The 16,155-nt window shown below is 46.6% G+C and overlaps 1 protein-coding gene and 1 long non-coding RNA gene across 2 annotated transcripts; one reads left to right on the plus strand and one right to left on the minus strand.

Annotated features, from left to right (window-relative positions):
• The first annotated feature begins 12,230 nt into the window (after window positions 1-12,230).
• FBXL14 (F-box and leucine rich repeat protein 14) lies at window positions 12,231-13,753 on the plus strand. The gene has a single exon (XM_018576471.1). The coding sequence runs from the start codon at window positions 12,518-12,520 to the stop codon at window positions 13,556-13,558; it is 1,041 nt and encodes a 346-aa protein (XP_018431973.1). The 5' UTR covers window positions 12,231-12,517; the 3' UTR covers window positions 13,559-13,753.
• A 972-nt stretch (window positions 13,754-14,725) lies between these two features.
• LOC108804639 lies at window positions 14,726-15,557 on the minus strand. The gene is made up of 2 exons (XR_001942372.1): window positions 15,323-15,557; window positions 14,726-14,915 (listed from the first exon to the last, which is right to left on the minus strand). It is a non-coding gene; the product is annotated as an uncharacterized LOC108804639 (long non-coding RNA).
• Between the last annotated feature and the right edge of the window lie 598 nt (window positions 15,558-16,155).

Below are 16,155 nucleotides of genomic sequence, written 5' to 3' on the forward strand. Positions count from 1 at the left end.
GAGCTGTCAGCATTCCTGTGATGAATAATACTCTGCTTCACTGAAATCTCTGGGGGTCAAGATGAGAAAAAAAAATAAAGATGTTGTGATCCGGATGTTTGTATGACTATAGCTGACAGGGAAGGTGTCATATAGACTGGCAGGAAGGAGCATTGTCCCCCAGCAGTGCAGACTATTTCAGGAGAGGAGCGTTATAGAGGAAGGAGCAGAGTCCTCCAGCAGTGCAGAGTATTTCAGGAGAGTTGTATAGCGGAAGGAGCAGAGTCCTCCAGCAATGCAGAGTATTGCAGGAGAGGAGAGTTACATAGAGGAAGGAGCAGTGTCTTTCAGCAGTGCAGAGTATTTCAGGAGAGTAGAGTTAGATAGAGGAAGGAGCAGAGTCTTCCAGCAGTGCAGAGTATTTCAGGAGAGGAGAGTTACATAGAGGAAGGAGCAGAGTCCTCCAGCAGTGCATAGTATTTCAGGAGAGGAGAGTTAGATGGAGGAAGGAGCAGAGTCCTCCAGCAGTGCAGAGTATTTCAGGAGAGGAGAGTTACATAGAGGAAGGAGCAGAGTCTTCCAGCAGTGCAGAGTATTTCAGGAGAGGAGAGTTACATAGAGGAAGGAGCAGAGTCTTCCAGCAGTGTGTTCAATCACAATGATCCCCAAAAATAAACATGATTTTGTGAGCTCAATCCCCATCCATCACTTGAAAAACATTCCCACTTGGCAGTGGTTTGGGAATCCCCCAGGACAGCGCACCCCCCGGAGTGCCAGGCCCCTCCACTCGCCTGTGTCAGTGCGGTGTGTATACATCAGATGTGGCTGGTTACATATCGCTGTCCAGGATAAATATACACACTATACAGCTGCACATCACAGATTGGACTCAACCCCTTTCCGCCCCACAGACTGAATCATAATCTCCTGGCTGAAAGATCGGCAAATACACCCAAACCGCCCAACGCCGCTTATAAGATCAGAAAGTGTCCGGAAATTGGATTTCTTATATAGAATCTTCAATCAGGACACGTTTTGTTATAATGTGTATGTTCCTTGTTGAAGATTCTGGATTTTCACACTTTGGACAGTTCCGCGGAATGAAGTGAACTTGATGAATAGCTTTAATAAAAGGAAATACATGGAGGGAATGTGGATCTGGGGTCCCTCTGGGGGCTGGGGACTGTTTGCACGGTTTTTCTGTGCAGAGAATATTTCAGTGTTATATAAATCTATAATAATAATTAGGGATGCACCGATACTAGTATTGGTATCAGTGCAGATACCAAGTATTTGGGCGAGTACTCGCCCAAATGCTCTGATACTTACCCCCGATACCATAACTTTCGGTCCGGCAGTGCTGCGAGAGAACATGACGCCTGCTTTCCGGCTAATCAGGAAGTTAGGCAGCAGGTAAAGCAGTAAATCGGCATCGAGCCGGCCAAACAGCATGCTGTTTGGCCGGCTTCCCGGGATATCAAGAGGCTGGGTGATGGATAATGACACGCAGCCCGGCTTCCTGATTGGCTGGGAAGCTGGCCTCCATGCTAGCGGAAGTACTGTGATCGGTACTCGGTATCGGCGAGTACCGGAAGTTAAATATCGGTACTCGTACTTGATTCCGAAAAAAACGGCACTGGTGCATCCCTAATATAAAAAAAGTTTGACTGTGTTGGGGATATTAGAGTGTAAGCTCCTCTGGTGCAGAGACTGATGTGACTGGGTCAGTTGTCTCTGCACAGCACTGCGGCATATTTCAGAGCCACACCAATGTATAATAATAATATTAATAATAGTGTGTGACTGTGCTGGGACATTAGAGTGCAAGCTCCTCTGGTTCACAGCTCAGTGTTCTCTGAACTGCACTATGAAATATAAACGTATAATAACAGTGTATGACTGTGGTGGGAGGTTAGTTTAAGCTCCTCTGGTGAGAGACTTATGAGGATGACTCAGTGTTCTCAGTACTACACTATGGGATATGTCAGAGCTATATAAACGTATAATAGTGTGTGACTGTGGCGGGACATTAGTGTGTAAGCTTCTCAGGTGCAGAGACATATGAGAATGGCTCGGTATTCTCTGTACAGCACTGCAGAATATGTCAGAGCTATATAAACCTATAATAACAGTGTGTGACTGTGGTGGGACAGTAGAGTGTAAGCTCCTCTGGTGCAGTCTTATGTGACTGGCTCAGTGTCCTCTGTACAGCACTGCAGAATGTGTGAGTGCTATAAATGAATAAAACAGCTGCCGTTGACATCCATTTCCCTGATTTATAGTGTGGCAGTGTTCCGGTTGCCAGGAAACAGCCCCTGTACATATATTCATGGATGGGTTGCAGGCAGACGATGATGTTGGGTGTCTGAGCACTTTTGTTGTACATATTTTCAGGCTGATTCGGTGGCAGCTGCTTTGTCTAGAATGGATATACTGTGCAATGGATAAACATGAAGCTGCTTTTTCCACTGTTCTGCTCCACATTTGGTGCCATCCCGTCACAGAGATTTGTGTGTGTTTGTTTGACTGGATTCCATTCTTTCCTAGGCTCCGGGTACACCTGGAGATGTTTCCTCACCTGGTCTGCAGATGTTCTCCACCTTCATCTAGTAGAAGAATTCATGGACACTCTCTGCCCTGCGGCCATGACTGTGAGCTGCGCACGACACTTCAAACTCCTCTGCTGTCTGGAGAACAATGGGCTTTGGGCTACAAATACCCAACTCAGCAAATGGCAGCTTTGATCGGTGAAGGGGAAAATTGGGAGAATTTGGAAAGATGCTGCCATTAGGGCTGAATGCATTGCGTCTATGAGGAAGGTGAAATGAAGGGGTTTTTGGTGTTACACTTGGCTTTTAATAGCTCCTAATGCTGTTCATATGAACATCATACGGATGTTCATATGAAAAGTCTTGTCAGAACGTTCCACTATGTTTACTTTACTGACCATGTTTCATGTTATATTCTGATTTAGCATGTAACATGGTCACATCGCAAACCCCACCCCCCTACCCCCCCCCCCTAAATTGCAGGGTTATTCTCCCGCAGGCTTGTATACATTTAGTAATTCGCCATGGCTCACACAGCCGTGTCTTCCATTTACAGATCCTTAGACAGGATTTGTGAAGAGAGAAACTACAAGTCCCACAGCCATCATGGTAGAGGGATTTGTAGTTCTCAACAGAATACACATGTGGTGATGTCATCATATGTGTACTCCGTTTATTCTTCCTCCCGTAGATGTTACTGCATGTCTGTACCTCGGTATGGACATTGCCAGGAAGAACAGTCTGCAGGAGACAGACTACTGATTGCAGTTGCAATGCTTTGTTAGCTCCATTGTAAAATAATAATAATAATGATGATAATAATAATAATAATAATAGTGATGATAATAATAATAATGATGCTTATGATGATGATGATAATAATAATAACAAATAAAAAAAATTATTTTACGAAGAAGTATGCATTTATATTTTTATTGCAAGAGTTGGAATTTCCCTTTAAGGGTTATGGATACTCCTTTCAACTATCCTTGACATGTTCTTCAGACCCTCATTAGCATTATTTAACTGTTTTTCTAAGATCTGGATGAGGTGGGGAAAGGTTAGAACCCCTGTCACGTTTCTACTGCTATCCAGGGTTCCCTTAGAGCAGGGGTGGGCAAACTCTGGCCCTCCAGCTGTTGTGGAACTACAAGTCCCATGAGGCATTGCAAGATTCTCACAACCACAGGCATGACTCCCAGAGGCAGATGCATCATGGGATTTGTAGTTTCACCACAGCTGGAGGGCTGGAATTTGCCTGCCCCTGTGTTAGAGAGAAAAATCCCAAACACTCCTCTTGTGCATCTGCAGTCGTCTCTACACTGTAGACTTAACAGTCAACTGCAACAGTACTGTATTATTTTTACATTTCACGTTCTATTTTAAATTTGTTTGTATGTTTAAATAATGTAATGGGGCCCCCTCCCACCCCCAGGCCCCATAGCAGCAGCCTGGGCTGCTGTGGCTATAGTTATGCCACTGAGTGGATCCTTCTCCCTTGTAGATAGAGGTTAATGAGGACCTGATTGTTGCCTGATCCTCATTGTGTACTCCTGCTGCCCCCTTTGCGTTCTCACCCCGGTGCTAAAAATAAAGGTGACTCTTCTCGCACTTGTAGGCCACAGAAGACATCTGGGCAGAGCCTGGAATGTCGTTGGCTTCCATGTCTATTCATCTCAGGAGGTGACACAGACACAAGGGCTCCTCTACCTACAGCACTCACCCTCCATTCCCAAACTTGTTTATCTCCTCTACAGATAACAAACAACACAATCTGTATCAGAGTTTGTCAAGCAGTGCTCTGTGTATCCCGGGGGGTCCTGCTGACCGGTTCAGCAAGTACGTCCGCCCCAGTGTTAGTCAAAATTATAATAACGGATTGGCAAGTCAGGTCATACCATGGTCACCAAATCCTCCATCACCGAGGGCTGCCACTGTATGTTGTCTGTTGGTGCAGAGGCTTTCGGTGCCTATGATATTTACATATGAATAAAGTTATCGCATTGAAAAATGTATGTTTTCATTCTAAAAATGAAATGACCCGGATTGATGATGGGTGTCATGCTTTTCATAGTGGATAGTTGCCCTGCTGGGTCCGGCTTCAATAGAAGCCAGAGCTCTTTGACATTGCGGAAGGCTTGGTGCACTATGAACTGTCGGCCTGGCATTCCCACAATGTCTTTCCTGAATGACTGAACCTGACTGGCATTCACAGCTCTTCTGATGGACACAATGTCACACGTGGCTAGCACATGGGGCTGCAAACACATTGCACTCAATCTAAAATGATTAACATTGGAGGATTCTAATGGAATCCTGAGGATAGTACTGAGTTTGGTGACCTCTAGTGGTGGGTCAGCGTAACTGCAAGTCAGAGGTACAGTGAGAAAATAACATGACATTGGGCAATCCCTGAACTACAGGACTTTATACTTAAAAGTAACTCTTCAAATGAAGCTGTTATGGCTGACCTCGGGCTACAGACATCTAAATATCTTGTCAGAAACCATCTGTTTCTGACAAGAAGTGCATGCGCTGGGTTCCGTTTTTCATGCTATTGTGAAACGGGCACTTGCACGCATGCCACGGAACAGCGCGCCAAACGGCGCACAGGAAGTTACGTGGTGCTCTAATGGATGGCACTATTTAAAACCTGTCTCCAAATTGGTGAATTGTCATTCAGCTCCCCAGTGTTCCTGTGTTCTTCTGCCTTGTATTGCCTGACTTCGGAGCCACATTGATTGTGACCATTCTTGATTACTGCCCGCCCCTGACCTTGGATCGTTTACTGGACTTTGCCTCTGCCTCATCCCTTTTGTACCTTGCCTGCCCGACTGGTGTGACCTTGGCTCATTTGACCCTGATTACGGATCCTGCTGCTCTGCTCTTCACCCAACACCTGGACTCCAGCTTGCATGGTGTAATCACCACTGGCACCCATGCCACTCGCTGTCTACTTGGGCTCTGTCCCCAACTCCTCATCTATAATGTAAACACAGCAGATACACAGGAAGAGCAGCGATCAGAATGCTGAGGCCCAGGGCCGGTGCTAGGATTTTTGCCACAGGCGTCCGCCTGACTTGCCTTGCGGTAGCGCCGGGCCTGCTGAGGCCTGACCTAAAGTACATTACTGCTTCTCTTCAGAAATTTGAGAAGGAAGTACTCTAAAGTCCCCACAGTTACAGAGATCAGTGAGGACTAGTTGTAAAGCTCACTTGCTGTCTTATGGTGCCTTTGGACTCCATAAAAAGAAATGCCTGGATTTTGGCATTAAGATTATGTAAACATTTGTATGTTCATAGCCTGGGCACTGTTTTACTTATCATATGTTATATGTAATTTCAAGAACCCATTTCAATCGTTTTAAATCTGCAGCCTTCATTAAAATAATCCCTGGAGATCCTGCCATGAATGTCTTTTTCAGGCACTTCCTCTTATATTTTGACAACTGTCTCCCAATTGCGCTGCTGCGTTGTCACCCCGTCACATGCACTCCAGGTGGGAAGTACAAGCAGCCACCCCAGCACAACACATTGCCTAGGCATGGTACACTGTTGTCACTGTCAGGAAGCCAGCCCAGAGCATTGGAGCAGAGGAGGGTGGGAGAAAAGATGTGTGATTTTACAGAGAACCACACAGGGAAGTTAAAGGGACTGGTAACTTTGTTGCACATAGAGCTAGCGCAGGTGTCTGGTCCCCCCGGACAGGAAATGCCGTACAAAGCGAGTTTAAAGTATGACTTTGGGGCACAAATGCACAGTAGCAAAAATAAATGGCTGCAGTTTGGTGTTAAAGCCCAATTCTAGGCTCTGCCCCTTCACTCACCGTATGTCCTCATTCTTCTAGGTTGAATGACGCTGGATGACCGAGGACATCTTGTGGTGAAAAATAATTCCTGCAGGGGACAGTTCCGGGGCAAAGGGTAGTATTGCAGCCATGGTGCTATTTTTATTTTAATCCATCTCGGAGTTGGGCTTTAACTTAATAAGACAAAACAATATCAAATCATCTCTCAAGAAATAGAGGCATTTAGGCCTCATTCACACAGCTAAGCGTCGGCCCGTACAGCATGCACGGCCGAATCGGGCCACTCCCGGGAAGGACAGGTGCTGCGTCTGATTGTACGCAGCAGCCTGTTCTTCTCTATGGGACTACGCCGCCGTACGCTCACCCGAGCTGCGCATCCTGTCTGCGTACGAGTATGGATGTGCAGTTCGGGTGAGCGTTCGTCCCCATCCTCCCATAGAGAACAGTCTGCTGTGTACAATCACACGCAGCACCTGTCCTTCCCGGGAGTGGCTCGATACGGCCGTGCACTCCGCGCGGATCTGTACGGGCCGACTCTTAGCAGTATGAATGAGGCCTTAGGGTGCGGTAGGTCAGTTTATGAAAACTGAGATTTCCGGGATCAAAAATTGTCAGGGTGGTATTTGCTAAACCAGGGACAGCCCATGTAAATCAAAACAACTGCTGACAGTGCGGCGGCTAAGTGGCAATGACTCTTTTCTTGAAGTACTGGGAGTCTGGGATCTGTTCCCACCAGAGCTATATCTGCATGGAGTTTGTATGAGTCTAAGCTTGTTTATGTCTAGGTGTACTATGTAAGGGACTTTTACTTACCTGATCACCCGCTCTATGGCGCTCACCTCTCTCCTCTGCGATCCGGCTTGTGGACTATTCCTCAATGCAGTGCTACATTAGACGTGACGATGTCAGGGAGCCTCCGACCACCAGAATACACTGACTGTGTATGCAGGTGCGAAGATCAGGTAAGTAAACGTTCTTGGCACCAGGGTTCGACAAATCCCAGGCGCCAGGCCATCAATGCAACTAGAAATTGTGTCCTGGCGCCTGGTCAGCCCGTTCATTGCACCTCCGTTTCTTCTCCACCGCTGTTGCAGTGGATCCTCCCACACTTGGGTGTCATTTTTCAGCTCTCCTCCTCCCTTCTTGTCCCTGCGCACGGTGCTGAAGAAAAGCGAGGAGGTGAGAAGAAGGTAGTTCACATTAATCTCAACGCAGAATTCTGAATGCAGAATGTAGACCGCTATAGCCTGTGAGGAGAGACCGCTGACAGTCTGTGACTGCATTTCCCCCATGCGGCCCCCCATTATCCCCCGGCCGCCCCCTCTTAGGATAAACTGCCAGCCACAGATCTCCAATCTATCGGCCGGCAGCAATAGCAAGCCTGCTATTGGCTATTTTAAATTGCAGTGGCCAATAGCAGGCTATTTAAACCCGCCCACTACCTGCTGTCAATCAGATCAGCAGAGGAGGGCCCCGGGGGAGAACGTTCTCCTTCAGGAATATGTTAGTGCTATAATGAGAAGTAAGATAAAATTATCATCAATGCCGTGGCTCATAAACTACCTATATCTCTCAGAGAAGGCTCTCCGTACCGGTTTAAACACCCTTTGAAGGATAGGTTTCCCGTGATTATGCAGCCACGAAAATATTGTATATATTATTCTGATAAAACGTTGATCATAAATGTAACTCTGAAGGTTCAAGAAAAGTAATTCCTCTGCTAGGTTTTTCAGCAAATAATTGAAGTTCATATTTTGTCCACCAGAGGGAAGCAAAGGTACTTGTGATATGCAAATTACACATGCAGACCGAATGATCACTCCATCCAAAACCAATATATACAGTATATTAATTTACTGCAAGTATGTGATATACTGCCGACAATTTACACAGCGCTTCACAAACTGTACATTCACATCAGTCCCTGCCCTCAAGGAGCTAACCTTCTAAGATCCCTATCTCACATGCATACTTACAGGGCCAATATAGACAGGAGCCAATCAACCTTCCAGCATGTCTTTTGGAGTGTGGGAGGAAACTGTAGCTCCTGGGGAAAACCCACGCAAGCACAGGGAGAACATGCAAACTCCATGCAGAAAGTGACCTGGCCAGGATTCAAATCAGGGACCCCAGTGCTGCAAGGCACAATATTTCACCCTGTTGCAGATGATGTTTGAGCGTTAGAACAAATCACAGTTTTCTATATCTTTCATGGATTTCCGAGATGAACACTTCCTGCACCCGTTATGAGGATCCCCCACCATTCCTGCTGGACTTTTAATTTATTTTATCCTACGGAGAATGTAACAGGAGGGGGGAAAAAAACACAGGGTTGGCTCGGACACCCAATACTCAAAAATAAAGCTGAACCATTGTGGGGGAGTTGGCGGCACTGAACACCCCAAAAAGATAAAAGACAACCAGCAGGCCCGCTCGCCAGACTCCACCTATAAACTGTAATATCACCAACCTTTAGTCCTGGAAGGCTCATTCATACAGGTGTGCTGCAGCGCCTACACACCGCAGGTAAACTGTCCTGTACTATCATACAATGGATATTAAAACTGTACACACCCTTGTAAAAATGCCAGCTTTTCCAGACCTTTAATCTGTGCAATTTAATTAAAAACAAACTGGAATCTTTAAAGGGGGAAAAAAATGCAAAACTTGGAATAGCCTGGTTGCATAAATATGCACACCCTTAAACTAATACTTTGTTGAAGCGCCTTTTGATTTTATGACAGCATTCAGTCTTCTCCTGGAAGAGTCTATCAGCATGGCACAGCTTGCCTTGGGAATCTTTGCCCAGTCTTCCTTTCAAAAGTGCTCCAAATCTGTCAGATTGCGGGGGCATCTCCTGTGCTCAGCCCTCTTCAGGTCCCAACACAGATTTTCAATTGGACTCAGGTCCGGGCTCTGGCTGGGCCATTCCAAAACTTTGATCTTTTTCTGGTGAAGCCATTCTTTTGTTGATTTGGAGGTGCGCTTTGGGTCATTGTCATGCTGAAAGGAAAAAAATCCACTTCATCTTCAGGTCTGAAGTTTTTGTGGCAAAATTGACTGATATTTGGAACTGTTCTTAAGTCTCCCCACTTCAATTAAAGCCCCAAAGCACAATGTTGCCACCACCATGCTTCACTGGGGGTATGGGGTTGTGTGGGGTAGGATGGCAAGATAGAAGTCTTTTTTCTTGTTTGCTTACAATAAATTCTGCTTTTTAGCACTAAAACCACATTTTCCATCGTGAAAAGTTAAAGCTATAGCTGTAAATATCTACACTGCAATGACAAGGAAGCCACAGCAGCCAATCAGATCAGTGAATTAAATGAATTCTGGTTGCTGCTGTTATCTTACTCAGAAAACACTTATTTATTTTTTCCAGGAATTGTTATTTACTATACAGTGTATTTTTATTAAACACCGACTTCATGAATTTTGCTCTGCTTGTGCTGAACAATCATGTTTTGGCTTGCTGCGTGCTATGTACGCTATACCTGTAACTGGCCAGGAGACCTGCGGGGAGGAAGGAGGCCCGGGAGATGTGGAGAGAGCATACTGTACACAAGGCAATATTAATCACACTTTTCACAGCCTGATGGACGCTGTTCACACCCGTCACTGCCTGACCAACGCCGATCACACCCGCTACTGCCTGACCAACACTGATCACACCCGACACTGCCTAACCAACACTGATCACACCCGCTACTGCCTGACCAACACTGATCACACTCGTCACTGCCTGACCAACGCCGATCACACCCATTACTGCCTAACACTGATCAGACCCGACACTGCCTGACCAACACTGATCTAGGGCTGCAACAACTAATCGACATAATCGATTATAATCGATTATTGGAAAAGTTGTCAACTTAAAGGTCTTGTAGTGATGATGGGAGAGTCTGCCCTCTGTGTAAAGTCTTCTCCAGCACATCCCAAAGATTCTCAATGGGGTTAAGGTCTGTACTCTGTGGTGGCCAACCCATGTGTGACAATGATGTCTCATGCTCCTTGAACCACTTTATCGCAATTTGATCCCGATGAATCCTGGCATTGTCATCTTGGAAGAAAAAATTCATTAGTGGATAAACCTGATCATTCAGTGTATTCAGGTCGGCAGCTCATTTTTTGGGGACACAACATTGTGAACCTAGATCTGATAAACTGAAGCAACCCCAGATCATAACACTGCCGGAAAACCAGGTGGTGTTTAACTTACAGGGTTATTCAGAAAAGGGTGAAGAGTTTGGAGAAGAGAACAATCTAGGACAACATAGCTGAACTGGAAAGTGAGCTGAATTGGAGGATTTTTCCAAATCAGCTATGTTGTCCTAGATTGTTCACTTCTCCTGCCAGACTCTCCACCCTTTTGTGAATAACCCTGTTAGTGTTTAGAATCAGGTTAAAGTGTATGTCCAGACAAAACGCTTAGTTTTTGAGGGGGATGTTTTGTCATTTTTTTTTTACTGCTAATTTTCCCTTAACAACCACTAGCCAGTTGGCTACCCAAGAAGGGTATTATTACACAAATAAGGGTATTATTACACAAATATGGGAACTAGGATTAAATGCTCAGGAACAGGGCATAGAAGAAGAGGTGAACGTATGTGTGAATGGAGCAGGCAAGACAAGTAGGGCAAGAACCATTTGCAGATATATACAACACAGAGCACAGTCATCACCTGTAGCATTTGCTGTGTTGTAAATTTGGCAAAAGTCACTAAGACTAATAAAGTTTGGGAATCCAGAAGCTGGGGAGAACGGGACATGACCCAATGAACGTGCAGATGGTAAAGAAGATGCAAATGTGTGTGTCAGTGGAGGGGACGTAAGCACTATAGGAACCAATGGCTAATGTAAACAATACAGATTGCGGTCAGTGATTGTAGCATTTTTCAGGTTATAAATTTGGCCAAAATGATTGAGAACGGGAGACCAGAAGTTGGGGGCAAAGGACCATGATCCGAAGAACGTGAGGCGAATGCGGGTGTGTGGGTGGAGCAATCAGGAACCGATAGCTGGCATAAACAACACAGATCTGCAGCCTGGTGACCGTAACATTGTAAATTCCATTATAAATTTGGCCAAAGTTACCAAGCCCAATGGAAAAATTGTGAGAACAGGATGCGGGTCAGCGAATGTGCAGCTGGCTCTGCGTTACTACAAAGATTCGCCAGGTGCTTACCGCTGAACAAGTGGTGTATGATCCATTAACTTTATTAAAAAAGCAACTGCCATTAATTAAAAAAAAAAAAAAAGGGACTCTGTTCTAACACCAAGGTGTCACTGGCCTCCTCTGCCTGAAGTAACACCTCACAACAATTTCACACAGGTAGCTGAAGTGCAGCCATCTTGTTCACCACACGCACACAGGGTTAAACAGGAAGCAAAAAGGAGGAGGGGCCGTCTCCGTAGCAACAGCCGAGGGCTCCCAGCTACTACTGCGCGGAAGACAAAGGAATCCCTCGGGCTCCTCCCACGCCGCAACGCCCCCTCCTTCTCACAACCTCCAAGACGATTGGCAATTCCACGCCTGCGCAGTACGAGCAAAACTCGAGCTGCCTGAGGCGCGCGCCCCCTGATCGCGGAGGCGCGTACGTCGTCGCGCGGCAACCAAAGTTAGACACAAGAAGAAAAACTCTTTGCGTTAGTAAGAGAAGCCGGTCCGGTAGGCAACGACTGGCTCAGGCGAGAAGACAAAACGGCGGCCGGCTTCTAACGCGAGAACCCGCTTTGGGCACCATTTTTTTTTACCTCAGGCAAAAGCGCGCCTGCGCGAAGTTTATGCGGGCTCGCGCACCAGCCAGACGGAGGTGGGCCAACACCGCCAGTACGCCTCGGGCTGCGCGGGAGCGCGTTTCCTACTTTGCTCCTGCGCAGCTGCTCGGTGACGCCCCCTCCGTCGCGGAGGCGAGCACGTCGTCTGCTGAGCCGCGCACGGCGCGTGCTAACGGACTCTGAGAGGGGGAAAGAAGGAGCTCCGGTCCGGCAAAGTCTTGGGAGGGACAGCCGAAAAACAATAACGAAACCGGCCGGGCCGACGATGATTCGTTTAGCGGGTCCTGGCTGAGGCGACAGGAGGAGGAAGAGTCCACCGTGATCCTTTTACCTCAGGCAAGCCGCCAAGAGGCCTCAGGCCTAGCCGCGGGTAGAGGGGTGATGCCGGACCCGCGCTGAGCATGGAGGAGACCCATATCTCGTGCCTGTTTCCCGAGCTGCTGGCCATGATCTTCAGCTACCTGGACGTGCGCGACAAGGGCCGGGCGGCGCAGGTGTGCGGCGAGCCGGACATCGAGAGCCTGAACCTGAGCGGCTGCTACAATCTTACCGACAACGGCCTGGGCCACGCCTTCGTGCAGGAGATCGGCTCCCTCCGCAGCCTCAACCTCAGCCTGTGCAAGCAGATCACGGACAGTAGCCTGGGCCGCATTGCCCAGTACCTGAAGAGGCTGGAGGTGCTAGAGCTGGGGGGCTGTTCGAACATCACCAACACAGGCCTGCTACTCATCGCCTGGGGGCTGCATGGCCTCAAGAGCCTCAACCTGCGCAGTTGCCGCCACGTCTCCGATGTGGGCATTGGCCACCTGGCTGGCATGACCCGCAGTGCCGCTGAGGGCTGCCTGGGACTTGAACAGCTCACCCTGCAGGATTGCCAGAAGCTGACCGACCTGGCCCTCAAGCACATCTCCCGGGGGCTCCAGGGTCTGCGTGTGCTCAACCTGAGTTTCTGCGGTGGCATCTCTGACGCGGGGCTGCTGCACCTCTCCCATATGGGCGGCCTGCGAAACCTGAACCTGCGCAGCTGTGACAACATCAGCGACACGGGCATCATGCACCTAGCCATGGGCAGCCTGCGACTTTCTGGTCTGGATGTCTCATTCTGCGACAAGGTGGGCGACCAGAGCCTGGCCTACATCGCCCAGGGCTTGTACGGTCTCAAGTCGCTGTCACTGTGCTCCTGCCACATCAGTGATGACGGCATCAATCGCATGGTGCGCCAGATGCACAGCTTGAGGACCCTCAACATCGGCCAGTGTGTGCGCATCACGGACAAGGGTCTGGAGCTCATTGCTGAGCACCTGAGTCAGCTAACCGGCATTGATCTGTACGGCTGCACCCGCATCACCAAGAAGGGGCTGGAGAGGATCACGCAGTTGCCCTGTCTCAAAGTGCTCAACCTGGGGCTCTGGCAGATGACCGAGAGTGAGAAGGTCAGGTGAGGGCTTCCCCACCACTGGCCTGCATCATCTATGGAAGAGACTCTTGGACTGATGCGTTATACTGCCTGTAGGGCCACAAGAGAGGAAAGTAGAACGGGCCGTGTCTAGTGCCACAGGGAGATGGCAGCGGGTCTCTTGTGGCAGTAGAAATGGTTGTCACAGGGGTTGTTGCCGCTTCTACACCTGTATCGTAACGCAAAAGCCGCTCCCTGTGTTCATATACGGCATGGGTTAACCACTGCCAGTGTGGCTGGCCTGTCACTGCCTAATGGTGCCAGTTACCCTATATATGGTTCATCTAGGGGTTTCTTTGCTGGCAAACTGCAAGTCCCAGTGTTCCTTGCTGTGTTTGAAATAGCACCAGGGTCATGAAACTTTCCAAATTGAATAGCATCAAAAGTTGATTTCCATAAAAACAGTGAATGCAGTAAAGGTAATGTGTCATTGAAGAGCACTAAATAATGCATTAGTCTGATTATTATTTAAATTCATATCCATTGCATTTAATGCTTTCACTGTTTTTACGGTGACTCTTGCTTGGGGTGGGGGGGCATAATTCCATTAAAACCTGTTGGCGAGTGCAAACCTGCTGTCTTTAAGACCTTCGGCAGTTGAAGAATCTTCAGCATCTGTCATGCTGCCAGGTGTATCAGATGCTTGGTTCCCTGCTATGCACTGTTTCTCCATCCGCTGGTCCGTACAGGAAACTGTAGTGTCCGGCGGGTGAACGCACGGGGCACGCTGGCATCAGGCTACCAGAAAGTGTCAAATGCTGACTATTCTACCAGATGCCATAGTTCTGGAAAATGGTGAAGTGAGAACTTGCTGCCCAATGGGGCGTTTTTAAGAGACCCCTTTTGCAAGGAGCCTTTTGGGTTTTTTTTAGCAACATTCTTTTTATTGGTGTACTGGCCACAGAAGTACAAGCCTTTGGTGCTGCTGTCAGGACAGGATTGTTTTTGCTTTTAAAATGTCCTTTTTAGTACTTCACAGGGACCCTGGGGCTTGCAGTTTGCTAACAAACAGATGGTATCTGCTCTTGCTCCTAACCTAATTACTAGGGTTTAGTGTGAAGTGGTTAACTCATGCCGACGGTCACCAGTTCAGTTCTGTAACAACGGAAGGGTTAATGGGAGCTGCACCAGTAACATTTCTTAATTTTAAACATTTTTGTAAGTAGTGCAAACTTTCCAGCGCATAACCCCTTCTACCTAAACATTCCCCTGTAACGTGGCTGAGATTTCTTACCGGTATTATTAGTTACAGGATATTGACATTAAAACTTTTTATTTCCGCATTTCTTATCTCACTTTATTTTACAAAATATATTCCATATAACTGGCTACCTCGTTTTTAACTTTTTTTTTTTTTCGCCCTGGAAAGTAGTGTTTTGTTTTTTTTTCTAGTTTGTTTTTTGTGCCTAGACTGGAAAAAGATCCAATTTTAAGGGTTCTTTAAAGACATCTATTTTTTATTTTTTTAATCTGCTCTCCCTTTACTCCTTGCCCTTGTAAGAACAATTCTTGTTTCCCAAGAATGATCCAGGAATCGTATGCCCACTCTTGCCTAGACCAATATGAGGTTGGCCCCTTAATTTAACCCACTCATTCCCTGCCAGCCCTCTTGCACATAGCAATGTACTAGCGTTCCATCCAGCAGAGAGTTAGATAAGTCCTGTTTTTAAAGCAGATGAGACCCAGTCAGTCTCGGTTATTCTACTGTTTTTATAAACTGGTTTATGACTGCTGTTTTATATTCCTTTACGTTTTTTAAAAAAAAAAGTGTTTCCCATGCTCAGATTGGTATCCAACCTTTTAGCGTGATCAGTGTTTAAAAGCTGAGTCCAGTTAAGTTTGAACAGTTATTATTGTTCCAGTTACAGATTTCAGTTTTAGAATGAAAGTACAAGCCTTTCTCAACTCTTGCTGCTGGAGATGGTGCAAAGCCTAGTTCCTTGCTGTTGACAATAGTCAAATTATATATGCAAACATGAGATTGTATCTGAATTAGTGGGAGCACAATCCTTGGTCATAACCGATTGGGGTTGAAAGATGTACTCACTTTGTTCTGTGGATCACAAAACTCATTCAGCTAGTTTGAGAGTTTGAATTGAATTCACACATGGACTTTCTTGGTATTTTTGTTTTGTTTTGTTGAAATGAACTTTGTTTCCTCCCACCCCACCTCTCCCCTTTTTTGTTTTTCCTGAGCATCTCCACAGTTGGATCTCACCTAGAAACGTGCCGAATTTCATTGTACTGTCTGTGAATTTGTATAAAGAAAAAGATCCTCCGAAAACGCTTTATATTCTTACAGTTAAAAGGATAAACGGATATTTATATAATAAAAGAGGAAATATGATGTATGTTTTTGAGAAATAAGTTGCTTCTGTCTGTTCTTTATACATCTGTGGGTGTGCATGCGATAACCAAGTGGCAAAGGAACATTTTCCCATAGCAGTCCATAGCATAGCCCATAACCATAGCAGGTTTTATAATTGAGTTATGAGCAACCATTACAGTTTTGCTCCAGTTTTTTTTCTTTAGTACAATTCAAAATCACAGTAAAAAGTATTGCTGAAGGGTGTTTCTTAAAGT

The sequence above is a fragment of the Nanorana parkeri genome, unplaced genomic scaffold (genome assembly GCF_000935625.1).
Source record: "Nanorana parkeri isolate BGI_ZX_2015 unplaced genomic scaffold, ASM93562v1 scaffold67, whole genome shotgun sequence".
Taxonomy (NCBI): Eukaryota; Metazoa; Chordata; class Amphibia; order Anura; family Dicroglossidae; genus Nanorana; species Nanorana parkeri.